This window comes from Callithrix jacchus, chromosome 7 (genome assembly GCF_049354715.1).
Source record: "Callithrix jacchus isolate 240 chromosome 7, calJac240_pri, whole genome shotgun sequence".
Taxonomy (NCBI): domain Eukaryota; kingdom Metazoa; phylum Chordata; class Mammalia; order Primates; family Cebidae; genus Callithrix; species Callithrix jacchus.
In genome coordinates this window covers 131000916-131019139 of record NC_133508.1, presented here as the reverse complement: position 1 = coordinate 131019139, position 18224 = coordinate 131000916, and the positions used below count along the sequence as shown (strand labels likewise).

The following is an 18224-nucleotide window of genomic DNA, read 5'->3' as shown; positions in this document are numbered from 1 at the left end:
AAATACTTTTTAACATTAGCCAGGTGTGGTGGCACATGTCTGTGCTCCTAGCTACTTCGGAGGCTGAGGCAGGAGGATCATTTGATCCCAGAAGTTCAATCCTGCAGTGAGTTATGATCATGTCACTGTACTACAATCTGTGCCCTATCATTTTAAAAAAGAAAGAAATGAAAATATGTAGAAGAAATCACTGTGAAAAAGTTCCATGTTGCTTTTGCATTAAAAAAAAAAAACAAAAAAACTTGTCTCTTACTCTCCCATTCAAATTATAATTAAATATAACAGTTTCTAAATGGTCAATCACATTAAATATGACAACCAATGAAACTACTGATACTGGGCCCCTGCATTAAATGTTTTCCTTCAATAGCTAACTTTATGACAATATTTTTAATTCACTTTAAGTTTCCAGGATATAAGATTTATAAGAAGATTTTTTAATGTGTGGATATGATAAAAAACTAGTTGAGAATTATTTTTTGATGAAAATAACGGATTTTCCCCCGGGTTTTCTTCACCGATGTATTCATGCAGTTGCGATTCACTGTCACTCACACAGCATAATCAAGAAAAATAGCTAAGGCAAGCAAATAAAAATTACTTAAGGGGAATTACATAATTCTATTTACTTACTCTCCAGGGCCTCCACAATAGCAGTAACACTGCTGGACATTGGTTTTATGACCTGCATCCCATTCAAGGTCTGCCACACTATAGGGTAATGTCTGCTTCATGACTTGCAGTGCTTTGGCATTTGGTCCTTTTTTAAGCGCACCACCCCTCTACAATAGAAGAAAAAAATGTGAAAGAGTGAAGGCTAAACTTTTAAACACAATTTTATACTTTAAAAACGACTCTGACACTTTTGGAGAAGTTTCCATTTCAAACTTTTACCTTATCACAAACTGTCTGATTAATAATAATCTCTATTTTTCTTTTCTTCTTTCAAATTACTGCACCAATTCCTATATTGCTATCATCAAATAAGTGAAAGCATTGTTTAAAAAGTCAATTAAGTATCATTAGTCAAATAAACATTTTCCACCTAGCATTCATTGCTCATTTCATTCAAACAAACTTCCAATGTACACAATCATTAAGTTGATAATGTCTTACAAATTCCATCAGGGCTTTAGCCCAAAACACTTAAAATATACCTTTGTTGTTGTTGCAAAAACACACTGTCGACAGAGCCATTTTTCATCTGAATCAATCACACTGGAATCAATATGAGGTGTGTGACACAACTGATGATATCCTTAATATCAAAAAAAGCATAAAGCAAATTCTATTTCATTAATACTTTCAACACAGTTTCGAGAATGCATTTTAGTATTATCATTTCCTACATTAATATATTTACAATTAATAAGCAGGATAATAATTTCAAATTATCAATATAAAGTATTTTTAGTCATTAATCTTCAACATAGGCATTCAATTTCTAACAACTTTTCCCCAAGATTAAAAGAAATCAACGTTACCTTGGCCACACTTGTCACATATAACCATTTCATTGGGAGCTTCTGAATACTCTTCTTGACATATTGTACAGACCATTTCCCCACTTCCAGTGGCTCCTAAAATATTTAAAACACATTAAAAAACAGTCATAAAAAATTCCATATAACAAAACTACCATTATAACTCAGTGGGCAGCACATATGGACAATGTATGCTAAGTAGATCACAATGCTTCACAAGACAAAGTACACAAAATGGTATCTCTCTGCTCTGTGTTCTTTCTACCTTTAAGATGCCTGTCTACTTTCATAATTTAATCTGTTTTTTGGCAGAAGGCATAATTTAAATTGCTCTCAGGCGGCTTCCCTTATTACTCATTTTTCATATTCCCGCTCTCAAAGGTGAAGGTAGAGGTGAGGAATGGACAACAGCAGGTAGAGGAGGTTTGTGAATACTAGAGCTGCTTTACAGAACATGTATATATTCATGTACATGTATTCACTTATCCTACACAACTAGTACTATGAAATTTTAAAAAAACAGCAAGGAAGATATGTAAACACCTCTTTCTCCCTGAATTCAGAGCATTTCCTTTTACAATTTATTAAACAGGTTGAACACCAATTATTTAATCTCCAGCTTCTGCAATCTGATAACACAGTATCCAATAATGCACCCTAACAAAATCCCATTGCAACTAAATTTCAGGATCCTACAATTATTAATTATATTGTTTTAGCAGAACAAGTAAGTCATTTCTTCCTTAAACATTTTTATTCTAAAAAAAAACATACAAAATTTAAAATACAATTTTACTACCCTAACACACAATCATTTCCAGTATTCTCATCTTGTCTATTCCAATAAAGTCAAATTCACACAATGCACACATTTTACGTACATAATAAAAATGAAAACCTAAAATTTTGAGCTATGAGCCAAGCATTGTGTAGGCTCTTGATATATTTTCCTTAATTCTACAACTAACTTATGAATATACTATTTATAGAGAAGAACTGAGGCTCAGAGAAAGTAACTAACCCAAAGCCCCTTAGAAAACATCAAGACTAGGATTCAGAGATGTGCCAAAATCCATATTCTCTCCACTACAAGATGCTTCATCAATACTATATAATATTTCTTCTATCAAAAGCATTTTTCACACAGCCAGTTTTCAAAATTGTAACTTCCAATAGCCACATAGTATTATATCTAGTGGAAAGAACCCAATTTACTTAATTATTACTCTACTCTTGGACATATAGGTTACCAATTGTTATTCTTTTTGGGGGGTGGAGATCTGTATTTTGTATTTTCGCTATTTGTTTGTTTTGGTCTCTCATCCTCTTTCTCTTGCTTTGCTTGCTTCCTTTTAATTTTCCCCTCAGACAGGGTCTTGCTGTACCATCCAGGCTGAAGTACAGTGGCACAGTCACAGCTCACTGCAGCCTTAACTTCCCAAGCCCAGGCAATGCTCTTACCTCAGCCTCCGAAGTAACTGGAACCAGAGGCTTGTGCCACCATGCCTGACTGCTATTTTTTGTTTTGTTCTGTAGAGACAGGATCTCCCTATGTTGCCCAAGCTGGTCTCAAATTCCTGGGCTCGAGCAATCCTCCTGCGTCTGCCTCTGCCTCCCAAAGCACTGGGATTACAGACATAAGCCACTGCACCCAGCTGTTTGCTTCTTGGTAGACCTTATTGAAGGTGGCCTCCCATAGCTTCTGGATTTACGGTTCCGGTCATGAGAGCAACCAGATTAAGCCTGGGAACTTTCCGTGAAAATTTACAATTCCCTGTAAATGGAATGACAGCCCCTCCTAAGGTAGATGCCGGATCTGACTCTCACTGTAACTACCTGGACTAATGAAGGAGAAGGTAAATCCTCAGAAAAGGGGGTAGTAACCCAAGAAACAATCCTGAGGAAGCTAGAAATTAACTTTTACTTGTGAAATCAAACATATGTGTATTTTTTAACCATCAAGTTTACAAGAACCTTCCTATATAGCTTAGTAATCTTCTATAGTCTCCCTTACTCCAAATCCAGTTGACTAAAAAGTCTTCACCGTTTCATCTTAGAAATAGATTTTTTGTTCTTTTTAATATAAAGCTCAGGACACATTTTTCATCTAGTTTTTTAAAAATTATTTCTCAAAAATATAATAAACTGCTAGAAATGAGTCTATTAGATAATCATAAACTTTGTTTGCATTTAATGCAAATGCTAAATAACCAAAATAGAAATTTCCACTGCCACCAGCAATGCAAGAGAACATCATTTCACAGAAACCAAAATAGCATCAGATGCTAAGATTTAAATCTTTCTTACATTTATGTAATAGTTGCAACATGATATATTTCACCTGGTTGACTATTAACATTCTTCTTTACGTAAAATTTTTAAAAGAATCTCATTAGATATATATAATTTATTAAATTATTTTGATATATATTATTAGCAGGTTTCTTACAGAGAAGAAAACTACTAAACATACTCCTCACTAAAACAGCCATAATGCAGTTTTCAAATTAATTTATTCATTTCTATGGCAACTGCAGTTTCCTGTGTGCTACTATCAAGGTGCTATGAAGAGTTAAATAACCAGAGCAATCCTTTGTAATTCCAGGAACAGCAAAAGGAACCAGTTAAGAAAGAACAACTACAGAACATTAAACTGACATACTGGGTGCAGCACTTGTAGAACAGGAAAGTACCCTCACACAACAACTTTCTATCTCTACATAACATTAGTTTTCTTCTTTCTGCCACTTTTAAAAGTAATGAAGGGGAAGTAGAAAGGAGAAAGTAGACAAAAGGACAGACAGACCTACTACATTAAATCCACAGGAAACTCCAAAAGATCTTTAAAAGCTGAAAGAAATACATAACTAATGGAAGGGGAGTAAAAAGCAGCATAACATGTTTCAGTGCTATTAGAGAAATCCGTGTTTACAAAATAAGGAAAAAGGAATAATTTTGTGTGCAGGGTAATAAGATCTGTAGCAGTGTTGGAGATCTCCTATCCCTTTACATCTTAAGATTCACACTGTTCTCACTGGCTCTTCAATTTCAGATTCAAAACATAATTTTAGTCCTTTAAACTAAACAGTCCAGGAACCATAAAAAGTCTACCTAGAAAAACATTTTACCAGAGCAACATTTTACCAGAGTAACATTTTATCAAATAAATTACCAGAGTAAATTTATATTTGATACATAAATTACCAGAGTAATTTATTTCATTTCCCACCTAAGCCCTGAGTACCAATTATACAGATGGTAATTAGAACATTCCAATTCCTTTACCAAAACTTTTTTTATTCTTTTAAGAAATATTAGGAGTGAAGTCAAGAACTAAACACAGCAGAAACCTACCATAAAATTGAATTTGGGATTCAAATATAAAATTCAATCATTAAACACTTTAGCAACGTGTCTACCCTTTAGGGAGAAAATTTATCTCTTTTCTACAAGAATATACAAAACACAGGTCTTGGTGTAGGCCTATTAATCCAGCAAAAGGAAAATCAAAAGTAGGGCTTTAATGAACTACTAAAAACTCAGGTTTTTAGTAAAGATTAATAATTTTTTAAAGTGCTTTGCATGAAAAAGTTACCTGGAAAAACATCTATATTTAGCAGACTCTAAGAGCATGAAACAATCATAGTTTCTAATAATAGAAATCATCCCAAGAAGCATACCTATAACCAAACCAAGGCATACATGTATTCATTTTTACTGGCACACAAATGTAGCCTCATTTTCCCATCTAAACATAAAAACCCATAACTAAATGGTAATTTTAAACCACTTTTATTAATGAATATTTCTATTATTCTAAAGCAGTTTTATATGTCCTAATTTCCCAAATCATCTGACAAATAGTATGCTCTCAATAAATAGTTGCCTTCTAAAAATATAAGCAACAGTTAAATTGAACCCAAACTGTTACTTAGTTACTAAAGATTTTTATTCAAAGTTCTTAGAAGGGTCTTTTTTTTTTTTTTTTAGAGATGGGGTTTCTCCATGTTGGTCAGGCTGGTCTCAAACTCCTGACCACAGGTGATCCTCCCACCTCAGCCTCCCAAAGTGCTGGGATTACAGGAGTGAGCCACCGTGCCCGGCCTCTTTTTTTTTTTTAAAGAGAGAAAAGGTCTTAATATAGCTTATGGGTATAAATTAGTGATGCATCTGTCCTCTAGTCTATCTTTACCCTAAGAGAGTATTCTCGTTCTTCTTATGGTCTATAATAAAGACTATGCTGATTTTTTAACTTCTCCTTGGAAGTAATACTGAGTTATCTAAATACACTGTATTCAACAGACAACACCACAATATGACAAGTTGAAGAAAATCAAATTTTAATTTAAATCATGTTCAAGAGAAATAGTAGCACCTGCCTGTTTGAATGTCCTTCCAGAGAACCCAGGATTTAGAACTGTCTTCAAATATGATGAAGCAGCTCTGTTTCAATATGTTTATCTGCAATACAGAGAAATACTTAACGGTGATCTCTTAAAATTAAAAACATTTAAAGTTAAATTTAAGATTATTAAATGCTTACTGCAAAAACAGCAAAACATACATTAAGGTAACTTGCCTTTTTGATAGTGCCAAGATAAAACAAGCCATCTGACCATCTAGCTAGGACATCCTGACCCTCTTCAAATTTACATGCTGGCTTTTTGGCTTTATGTCCATCCTGTAAAGACAGCTTGGTCAAGGATGTTGGGGTCTTTTGGTTTCGACGTAAAGGAGACCGCTTGTGGACCAGTGAATTACCTGCCCCTGTAGAGTCTCTGTTTAGAGAATAAAAGACCATATATAAGACTTACTTGTAGAGCTTATTTTATACCAGTGGGATATTTCATATGTTAATCAAATTTTTTCATTTGTTAGAAACCTTAAGACAAACAAAAATATAAAAGGTACCTCAAATCATAAATACTCTCCAAACAGAAGTTTAAAACAAAATGATAACAATTCTCAATATCCATTCATTGCCTACTCTAAGTGAGGCCAAGACTCAGCAAACACCCTAAGATAACACATTTGAGGTAGCTGTCATCAAAATAACAGCTTTAGGCTGAGGTACGCAGGCCATGGTTATGAGCAAATAATGTCTTGAATCTCATGACTACGTTTAGATAAAGAATAAAAGTGAATTAAATTTTAATATCTTGATTATGTCACATGCAGTTAAGACACACTAACCAGTGTCTTCAGGGGACAGCTGGGTGTTATTCACACTCTTCGCACTCAAAGAAAGAGCAGTCATGACCTTCTCCTTATAGGGAATCACTACTGAATTGAGAAAATATGCAGACTGGGAGTTTAAAAAACAAATTGAGAGTCAGCAATTTCATTAAATCATATACAAATAGAAAAATATGCTATACGGCCGGGTGCTGTGGCACTTTGGGAGGCTGAGGTGGACAGATCACCTGAGGCCAGGAGTTCGAGACCAGCCTGGCCAACATGGTGAAATCCCATCTCTACTAAAAATACAAAATCTCTGGGTGTGGTGGTGCGTACCTGTGAGCCCACCTACTTGGGAGGCTGAGGCAGGAGAATCGCTTCAACCTGGAAGGCAGTGTTACAGTGAGCTGAGATCACACCCCTGTACTCCAACCTGGGCAATAGAGCGAGACTCCATCTCAAAATGAAATACCCTATAAGAGTACTTAAAAGAAAAAAAAATCATTAAATACTGTGAAATTACATTTAACTTATGTATCAGACATTCCATAAACAGCAAAGCATAACACCATCAACTTTTAAAGGTAACAAAGCAGTATTTGGTTTCACTTTTCCAAATTAGATTTTTCACTAATTAAACATACAGTGACATGTAAAACTAGATAGACAATAATTCTAAAAATAGCATAAAAGTTTAGTAAAAATAAAATGAGCAGGGAAATTAAAGAAAAAAGTTTCAAAAAGTTCCTAAGTATTAGGAATACCTAATTTCAATACCTGAATTGAATTTCTGAAAATACAGAAATTCTGGGAAACCCTGTCACATGCTAAAACATGGATGAACCTTGAAGACATTATGCTAAGTGAAATAAGCCAGACAAAAAGGATAACTATTCCAATTATATGAGGTATCTAGACACTCAAAGTCATAGAAATGGAAATAGAACAACTAGGCCAACAACTAGGAAGACTGGGGAGTAGAGAGTTAGTGTTTAATGGGTACAGAATGTTTCAGTTTAAAAGAAATACATTTTAAAGATATCCAAAGAAATAACTGATACCTTCCCAAATTTGCTGAAAAACATTATCTACACATCCAAGCAGCTCAACAAATTCCAAGTAGGATAAATGCAAAGAGATCTACACCCAGCCACATCATAGTAAAAATGCTGAAAAGCAAAAAAAAAAAAAAAAATCTTGAAAGCAACAAGAGAAATACAACATATTACATACAAGGAAACCCTAATAAGATTAACAATTGACTTCTCATCAGAAACAATGAAGGCCAGAAGGCAGTGAGATGACAAATTCAAAGCATGCAGGCTGGGGGAAGGGGGTGCTGTCACCAAAGAATGTTATATTAAGCAAAACTGTCTTTCAAAAATGAAGGTGAAATACACACTCCCAAATAAACAAAAACTGAATTTGTTATTAGCAGAGTCATCTAACAATAAATACTAACATGAATGAAAGCAAGTAAACCCATAAGGAAATTCAAATACACACACACACACACACACACACACACACCACCAACAAAATTAATTATAAAAGACAGCATAAATGCCTATTTCCTCTAAAGCAAATACACAAAATATGTACATAACTGTATGGTTAGACCCATAATATGTAGAAATGTAATATATTTGGCAACAATAACACAAAGGATGTATGTAGGAACAAAACCATTTCAAAGAAATGACACAAGGTCAGGTGCAGCGTGGCTCATGCCTGTAATCCCAGCACTTTGGGAGGCTAAGGCAGGAGGATCCCAGGTTCAACAGCAGCCTGGCAACAGGGAGAATGTCTCTAAAAAAATCAAAAAATAAAAATTAGCAGGGCATGATGGCATGTATCTGTGGTCCCAGCTACTTAGGAGTCCAGGGTGGGAGGACTATAAGAGGCCAGGAGGTCAAGACTGCAGTGAGCTGTGATTGTGCCATCGCACTCCAGCCTGAGCAGCAGAAAGTGAACTTGTCAAAAAGGAAGGGAAGGGAAGGGGAGGAGGAGGGGAAAAGGGAGGGGGAGAGGGAGGGGAAAGGGGAGGAGGAGGGGGAAAGGGAGGAGAAAAGGGAGCAGGGAGGGAGGGGAGGGAGGAGAGGGAAGGGAAAGGAAGGAAGGGATGGACACAAGATGCTAACTTGAACTCACAGGAACAAACAAAAAAACAAAAAATGGTAAGTAAGGTAAATATAAAAAGTAGATTGTCAATTCAAGAAAACATCTGCCTTATATAGAAATCAGTCACTGTTTCAAGTAAAAATGGTGTTCCATGAAAAAGCTGCTAGTTCGGCTGGCAACTCAATGGCACAAGTGGTTTATGCCATTTCTATTTTAACACGATATTAAAAATCTTGCCACCACGATGCCTCACACCTGTAATTTCAGCATTTTGGGAGGCTGAGGCAGATGAATCATTTGAGGCCAGAGTTCAAGACAAACCTGGCCAACATAGCAAACCCCCGTCTCTACTCAAAATACAAAATTATCTAGGCTTGGTGGTGCATGCCTGTAATCCCAGCTACTCAAGAGGCTGAGGCAGGAGAACCACTTGAACCTGGGAGGCTGAGGTTGCAGTGAGCCGAGATCACACCACTGCACTCTAGCTTGGACAACAGAGCAAAACTCCGTCTCAAAAAAAAAAAAAATTAAGTGAAATAAGGTTTGGGGGTATGTGTATGTCTGTATGCTTATGTATTTTACTGTTAGTACACAACAACGAAGAATACAAGTACAGTTTGATGCCACTGCCTTGATTCACACTAAGGCACAAAGCAATTTTACCTAACATTGTTTTTCTGCGCCATAGTCAGCTGTGAGAAGGCACTTTTGGTAGTATAATTAGAAGGGTTAAAAAGTTTAAATGGTTAATAAGATGAGTTCAAGAGAACAGAAGTAAAAATGCAGGAAGTATCAGAATGAATTTTGTATCATCAGGGATACTTAAGGTCAGGGTAAGAACACTCTTTCTCCAGAGGCTGAAACAATTTAATGCCTTCACAGTATGGGAATGACTCTATTAGCAATCAACTTTGAAAAAAGCTTTAAGTTCACTTGGGGGATTTTGCATCCCTTAAGTTAAAAGAAAATAACCAAAGCCTGAATGATAATTAATCATGGGTTAAAAATGACCTCAGTAGAATGCCATGGCAGGTCTGTGTTAAGACCCAGAATCTTCCAATTCCAAAGTAGAAACTTTACAAAAATAAAAATTGCAAACATTCCCAGACAGTTTCATATGCTTTGCTTTTACTTCAATAAATTATCCCTTTTTTTTCAGGAAGACAAGGTCTGTCTCTGTCCACTGTCCATACTAATACTCCCGCTGCATGGCACATCCTTAGGTCATGATATCAAACTTTTTTTTATTTTTCCATCTCCTAATGTTTATGCCCTGCTTCTCCTAATATTTCTAGTATGCTATGTCTCAAATGAGACCTAACCTAATCATAGTTACCCTTGATTCCTTATGCCCCCTCCCACCACCTCATTTTTTCCCTCCCATTCACAGCCAAACCTCCAGGAAAGAATTGCTGAGATTACCACGTGCCTAATCCTACATTAACATTCAATGTATTCATTCATAAATCATTTTTGGGTCCCTATTATGAGCCACATACTGTGCCAGGCACTAGATATATAGAGGTAATTTTTTTTTTTTTTTTTTTTGAGACAGAGTTTCGCTCTTGTTACCCAGGCCGGAGTGCAATGGCGCGATCTCGGCTCACCGCAACCTCCGCCTCCTGGGTTCAGGCAATTCTCCTGCCTCCGCCTCCTGAGTAGCCGGGATTACAGGCATGCACCACCACGCCCAGCTAATTTTTTGTATTTTTAGTAGAGACGGGGTTTCACCATGTTGACCAGGATGGTCTCGATCTCTTGACCTCGTGATCCACCCGCCTCGGCCTCCCAAAGTGCTGGGATTACATGCTTGAGCCACCGTGCCCAGCCCGATATATAGAGGTAATTTAATATGCAGAGCTGCTTTAGGGATATTTTTGCAGATGAGGATTTTACAGATCCCTTTTTACATGAGGAAACTGCAACTGCAAGACAGATTGTAACTTGATGAAGTTTATTATAGGATATAAACCATAGCCAGCATTCAATAAATCTTCTCTCTGGGCACCCTCCCATTTGCATTCAACTATTCTTAAAAACTTGCAAGGATCTTGAGGGTCCGGGGTAGAATAACTAAAATTCTCTCGATTCTTCCGGCTCCCTTCCCACCACTTCCTGTTCTTTCCTCCTATTCACATGCAAACATCTGGGGAAAAGTTATACACACTTAACGTCTCCACTCCTATAGTATCTATCCCCTTTCCGGTCTTCAGCGCACTTCAACATAACGCCAACCTCCTCCAAAACAGGAAATGTCTGTCTCTTATCACAGTTGTATCCTCAATGCTCTGCATGGGGCATAATACATAAACGGCAAAAAAACTTATAAAGTTCAAGTCAAGAAATGCCTATATTTAAGGAGTTAATTTTTTAAACTAACCTATATTTAAGGAGTTTAACTTTTCATCTTTACCTACATTTTTAATCTAATGTCTCTACACACAAATAATCTGTTTGCTTTAAGTAAAAAATAGACTCTACTTTCATTCACATTTAAGAAAAATACACACCAACCTTTTACCCACATAAACATAAATCCTATATAAAACTACACTAATAAATAGATCATTTGTGCCAAGCATAGTGGCTTACACCTGTAATCCCAGCACTTTGGGAGGCTGAGGCAGGAGAATCACTTGAGCCTAGGAATTTGAGACCAGCCTTGACAAAATAGTGAGAAGTTGTCTCTACAAAATATCAAAAAATTAGCTGGGTATGGTAGCACATGCCTGTGGTCCCAGGTACTCAGGAGACTGAGGTGGGAGGATCACTTAAGCCCATGAAGTAGAGGCTTCCGTGAGCTGTGATTGTACCACTGCACTTCAACCTAGGCAATAGCAAGAACCTGTATCAAAAACCAAAATTACATGCGTAAATAACTTGTAAACGCATTATTTTCTTTTACAATTTCTCTGCCTAAAAATATCTTACAGAAAACAAAGTAAGCAAAGGGCAAATTACCCATAATGTCATAACTCAAACTTAGGTAGGATAAACATCTCTGTACATTTTCCTCCCGGCTAAGGGTTTTCCCCATGTAGTTCCCCCTCCACCCCATTATTGTCACTGATTAATTCCCTCTTTGCTAGAATGTGACCTTTATTAGAAGCCAAATTAATTTTTCTAATTTTAGAATTTATTATTTCCTTTCTGATTACAAAGGTAAACATGCTGTTAGAATAAATACAGAAACATCTAGTTAAAAGTGAAAATTCTCCATGCGATCTCCTCCCACAAAAAAAAATTAATCTCCTGATTTTTATTTGTACTATATATCTGTAATTCATATAAATGTTTTAAATAAAATATAGAACATTATATATAGTTATATACATTTTCTCACATAACAATGTATCATAAACAATGTAATTTCCATCTGCTATGTAAACATAAAATAAAAGCACATAAAATAATCTTTTCATCAACTGCTAAACTGCCTTCCAACCATTACCCAATGGAGGAACTTAGGATGTTTCCAATGTTTTACCATAAGCAATAATATAAAGCTCATTCTTCTACATTCCCAACTATTATACAGGATAAATTTGTAAAGATAAATTACTGTGTATATAATATACAATGTATATTTTTCCTTTTGATAATAGAAAATTACAAACGTGGCTGGGCACAGTAGCTCATGCCTGTAATCCCAGCACTTTGGGAGGCCAAGGCAGGTAGATCACGAGGTCAGGAGTTCAAGACCAGCCTGACCAACATGGTGAAACCCCGTTTCTACTAAAAATACAAAAATTAGCCAGGCATGCTGGCCTGCAACTATAATCCCAGCTACTCAGGAGGCTGAAGCAGGAGAATCACTTGAACCCGGGAGGCGGAGCTGAGATCACACCACTACACCCCAGCCTGGGTGACAGAGCAAGACTCCATCTCAAATAAAAAAAGAAAAGAAAATTACAAACGTAGACAAAACAAGTATAACAAGCCACAAGTAACAACACCCAGTTTCAATTATAATCTCATGGATAATCGTTTTTCATTTATACATCCATATCCTCCCCCATCCTCATATTATGTATATTTTTAAATATCATAGGTATTGTCAATTACTCTCCCAGAAGGTACCAATTCACATTCTCACTACAACTGCACCAACTGGAAGAATTATCATTCTTTTGCTGTTTGACAACACACACTCTATTTCTATCTACATCTCTAATAGTAGTAGTTTAAAAAGCATGTTTCTTATAGCTTTATTAACAATTTTTTTTTTGACAGGGTCTCTGTCACCCAGGCTGAAGTGCACTAGTGCAATCACGGGTAACTGCAGCCTCAATCTCCAGAGCTCAAGGGATCCTCCCACTTCAACCTCCCAAGCAGCTGGGGCTACAGGCACATACCACACCACCATGCCCAGCTGATTTTTTTTATTTTTAGTAGGAAATGGAGGGGGCAGGTCTCAAACTTCTTTTTTTGTTTGTTTGGGTTTTTTTCATTTTTTTTTTTTTTTTTTTAAGATGGGGTTTCACCATGTTGGTCAGGCTGGTTTTTGAACTCCTGACCTCAGGTGATCCACCCACCTCAGCCTCCCAAAGTGCTAGGATTACAGGGGTGAGCCACCATGCCCGGCTGGGTCTCAAACTTCTGAGCTCAAGTAATCCCTTCGCTTTCACTTCCCACCAAGTGCTAGGATTAGAAGCATGAGCCACCACACCCGGAATATTAACAATTTCTTTGTCTTCTGGAAACTGCAATTAATGTTCTTTGCCCATTTTAAAATGAAATGTTAATCATTTTAATAATAATTTTCAAGAGCATCTTGTATGTTATAACTCTTTCTTATATATATTGCAAACATTTTTCTGAGTTCATAAACTAAAGTGCCATGAGAAACAGACTTTTTGATTGGGGGATCAGTACTTTTTTTTGGTACTCAGTAGCTACAAAGCTATATCCTTCATCTTACCTCATCTCAGATTCAAACTGCCTCTGCTCTTTAAGGAGCCAGGGATTGAGCGGAGGGAGAAAGAGGGAGTTTTTATACAATGGGCATAGAGTTTCAGTTTAACAAGGTAAAAAGTGTTATGAAGATGGCTCAATATATTTAATATCATTGAACTGTACACTGAAAATTGGTTAAGATGGGCCAGACATGATGGCTCACACCTGTTAACTCCAGCTCTTTGGGAGGTCAATGCTGGAGAGCTGCTTGAGACCAGGAGTTCAAGACCAGCTTAAGCAACACAACAAGATTCAGGCTCTACGAAAAATTTCTTTGAAAATTAGCCAGACGTAGTGGCATGTGCCTATAGTCCCAGCTACTCAAAAAGTCGAGATAGGAGAATTGTATGAGCCTGGGAGGTCGAGGCTTCAGTGAGCTGTGACTGCACCACTGCATTCCAGCCTGGGTAACAGGAAGAACCTGTCTCAAAATTGAAAAAATAAGACCAGCCTGATCAACATAGCAAGACAACATTCCTACAGAAAAATTTTTTAAAATGTGCCAGGCATGATGACACATGCCTGCAGGATCACTTGAATCCAGGAGTTTGAGACTGCAGTGAGCTGGAAGCACACCACTGCACTCCAGCCTGGGTAACAGAGTGAGACCCTATCTCCTTTAAAAAAAAAAAACAAGTTAAATTTTGTTATATATATTTTACCTCATTAAAAAGGCTGGGAGAGAGGGCCCACAGTCACTACCACTGGATCACTGGTAGTGATATACATCTTAAAAGAGATTACCTGGACAAATAAATTTCTTCCCTTGAGACCAAGTGTTCAAGCCAGTAACTCTTGGTTTACTACCCCAGAATAAATAAGATCCTGATTCATGAACTTGAAAACTAGATGTTTAATTCAGAAATAGTGTGGCTTAGGGAAACTGGGACTGACTCTTCTCAATCCATTCCACATTTGTTCTTCTAGTGAACAAAGAACTACCCGAATTCTTAGTTGCCATCCTTGTCATGCTCTTTCCCACAATTTCTTCCCCTCCCTGGGAAAAGTAGCAAATATGTGGGTTAATCGCATGTGAAGTATATAACATAACCTAAGAAAAGTGGTATTTTTGGTGAAAACTTTCATATAGATACGGTGAAATTCATGAGGCCAAACAGGGTCAAAGTAAGGCCTGCGTGTAAGGGAAGCAGCAGGCAATTTGCTTAAGCTTGGCCTGCACTAAAGCTATGGAGAAGGAATTCTCTTTTATCTCTTGAGAAAGGTATAATAAAATGGAGCCTGAAACTGGGTGCCTTCTTTCTGGTTGAGGTTTCCTTGAAAATAGAATGTCAAAGAGAACCAAGGTTGAATCTAAAGGACAAAAAGCATAAAGCAAGCAGCTTAAAGGCCAGCTCTACTCCACTTCTTAGTTTTAGAAATGATACAAACATCATGCTATGTATATGGTTTTACAGAAAAAAATCAAACACTGTAGAAAAAAATTACGGTGAAAATCAATAGTTCCTCACTCCATCTCTTCTAATATCCCAGTCTTACTCTCAGAAGCAGGTGTTTCTTTTGTTTGAGATGGAGTCTCACACTGTCACCCAGGCTGTAGTGCAGTGGGGCGATCTCGGCTCACTGCAATCTCCGCCTCCTGGGTTCAAGCAACTCTTGTCTCAGCCTCCTGAGTAGCTGGGACTACAGGCATGCACCACCACACCCAGCTAATTTTTTTGTATTTTTAGTAGAGACGAGGTTTCACCACGTTGGCCAGGATGGTCTCGATCTCCTGACCTCGTGATCTGCCTGCCTGGGCCTCCAAAAGTGCTGGGATTACAGGCATGAGCCACCGTGCCTGGCCCAGGTGTTTCTTTCTTTTTTTTTTTTTTTAACTCTTTCAACTACATCTTCTGAAAGTAGCCTCATATTTCCAAATTATGTGTTTATACTTCTCTTTTTAAATTGATCAACTTCAAATCTGACTTTTTGATATAGAAGTTGATAATTCACATCTTATGCTAACTCCTACTTCCTACCTCCGATCTTCTACAAATCTTGAACTATTTTCACTAAATCAGTAAGTTTTACTTACTGCACAATGTGTAAATATTGGTCATTGCAAAGATAAGTGGTATACCCTTATTAAATATCCTTTCTTATTTGCTTTTAATTTTTCCCAAAATTGCTTAATATATCCCTTTATTGTCTCCTGTTTCAAACTGCAAATGATAATTTCAAATCTTTTTTCCACATGTAACTCCTGCTTCTAAAGCTCTCTATGTTCCTGTGCCAATCTGGAATGACTACCCTCTAAGTCCTGCTCTTGTCATCTTGGAAGTTCACCTTATCACTCTGCTTTCTGGATCCCATATTCTTTTGCTGGAGCAGTGGCTTACAACAGAAGGACGTATAAACTTTGCGTATCTATTTCAATCCCACCCTTACAACTGACCAACACGTTCCCAGATATAGAATTTAATGTTTAAAATAATTTTCCCTCAGAAGTTTGATAATAGTCCTCTACTACACTCAGCATTAGTGATGAAAAATCTGATGCCACTCTGACTGTTACTCCTTTATAGGTTACCATTTTGTCCTCAGAAAGTTTCTAGGATCTTCCTTTATCCTTAATGTCTTAAAATTTCATAATTATGTGTCTAGGTAAGGTCTTCTTTCAATTATACTGTCCAGCCCTTGGTAAATCCTTTCTTTTTTTTTCTGTTTATCTTAGGCTCTCCTTTATGCAGCAGGCTTTCCTCAACTATTTAGTGGTCCTTAGTTGTCCACTGACAGTTAAGATTAAGGTTACATAAATCTACATGGGATCTCTTTATATGTGATGCAGGAATTGTAGAGAGGTGAGCTTTGCCTTAGGGTAATCAGATAGGGAGGCAACACTTAAAACTAATAAACTCTGCCAAAATATGGAGGTCTTTCTTCAGGACCTTATCAGTGTAAGAACCCTCTCTACATTTTTTACCTAAGGGGCTAGACAACTGGATATAGGTGAGTAGTGTCCCTCTGTGTAAGATATAGACAAACATCCCCCTCTTACCATCTGTAAATGTTATCCTCTCATCCCTCACCTTGCTGGGACCCATGGTCAGGGGTTGCTACTAGTGGCTCAGAATCAGCAGATACCCTAGTCTTACAACTGGGCAACACTGAGAAGAAACACATTCATTAGAGAACAAAGTTAAAATTTTGAAACCATTATAATAGGTATTAAACATTATAAATACTGCAAATAAATTATATTAAAAATTACAGATCAACTGACTTGGAATCCCAATTCCCATTTATAATGGTTAATATGCAAAAATTCAGCCTTCTTATAAACTACCAACATATATACATTTGTCTCCTAACCTACTGACAACTTATATTTGAAAACTGGAATCTCAGAATATACTTTAATTAATCAGAACATTTTAATCAACCAAAACATCTATTCCCCAAATCACTTTCTGGTAAGAGTCCAATGAGAGTTAAGGAAAATATGATTATTTTATTTAAAGTCTATGGCTCTGGTCATTCAACAAATATTTGTAGAATGCCTGCTATATGCCAAGAGAGACAAATGTGGAAAGATACAGTACCTACCACCAAGGAACACAGTCTTTGTAGAGAAATACATGTGCACTTCAAAAAAAACTATATGCAGCATAATTCCTATAATGAATAAACACAAGAATAATAATATCTAATCTGTCCAGGAGCAAATGGCAGGGACAGACAAAACTTCATCAAAACTCAGCTTTTAACTACAGACTTAAAGGATTTCAGAGATGAACCTTAGAGAGGACTTCATAAGCCTAGGGAACATATGTAAAGGCACAAAGTCAGGAGACAACACACTTTTCTAGGAATAAAACTGCAATATAGCTGCAGCTCAAATCAGAGAGAAAGTGGCATAGATAGCACTGAACAAATGGAAAAGACCAAGCAATAAGGGTAGAGACACTGCCTCTTTGTCTTATTTACTGTCATATATCCCTTGTACCTGACCCGCAAGAGATTCTCAATACCAGCTGAATAAACAAATGCTATGCAAAAGAGAGAAAAGATGGGAACCCAAATAAATCTCTAATAATCTATTAATAAGAAAAGGGCAGGGCATGGTGGCTCATGCCAATAATCCCAGCACTTTGAGAGGCCAGGGAGGGCAGATCACTTAAGGTCAGGAGTTCCAGACCAGCCTGGCCAACATGGTAAAACCCCGTCTCTACTAAAAACACAAAAATTAACTAGGCATAGTAGTGTGCGCCTGTTAATCTCAGCTACTCGGGAGGCTGAGGCAGAAGAATTGCTTGATCCCAGGAGATGGAAGTTGCAATCAGCTGAGAACACGCCACTGCATTCCTGCCTGGGCGACAGAGCAAGACTCCATCACAAAAATAGAAAACAAAAAAAGAAAAGACAAGAAAAACCTGAAATCAAGCCATGAAGAAGGTGGACTTTTTAAAAAATCCCTGTAGAGTAGGGTTTTAAGTAACACAGTTTACATACTTTACATCTATTTTCCAAGTTTTAAAAAATAAT

At 37.0% G+C, this 18224-nt stretch overlaps 1 protein-coding gene across 10 annotated transcripts in view; it reads right to left on the bottom strand.

Annotated features, from left to right (window-relative positions):
* Positions 1–18224, bottom strand: part of MTF2 (metal response element binding transcription factor 2) — a 62678-nt gene that overhangs the window by 22729 nt on the left and 21725 nt on the right. For 3 of the 10 annotated variants that reach the window (XM_002751106.7, XM_035252163.3, XM_017974944.4), the window contains exons 2-6: positions 6064–6262; positions 5864–5945; positions 1485–1580; positions 1158–1258; positions 634–782 (exon numbers count right to left, since the gene is read on the bottom strand). In XM_002751106.7, coding sequence (XP_002751152.1) covers positions 634–782; positions 1158–1258; positions 1485–1580; positions 5864–5945; positions 6064–6262 — 627 coding nt within the window. Of the gene's footprint in view, positions 1–633; positions 783–1157; positions 1259–1484; positions 1581–5859; positions 5946–6063; positions 6265–18224 lie in introns of those variants that run through there. The other 7 variants (XM_035252166.3, XM_078332496.1, XM_078332494.1 and 4 more) reach the window with 6 other exon arrangements.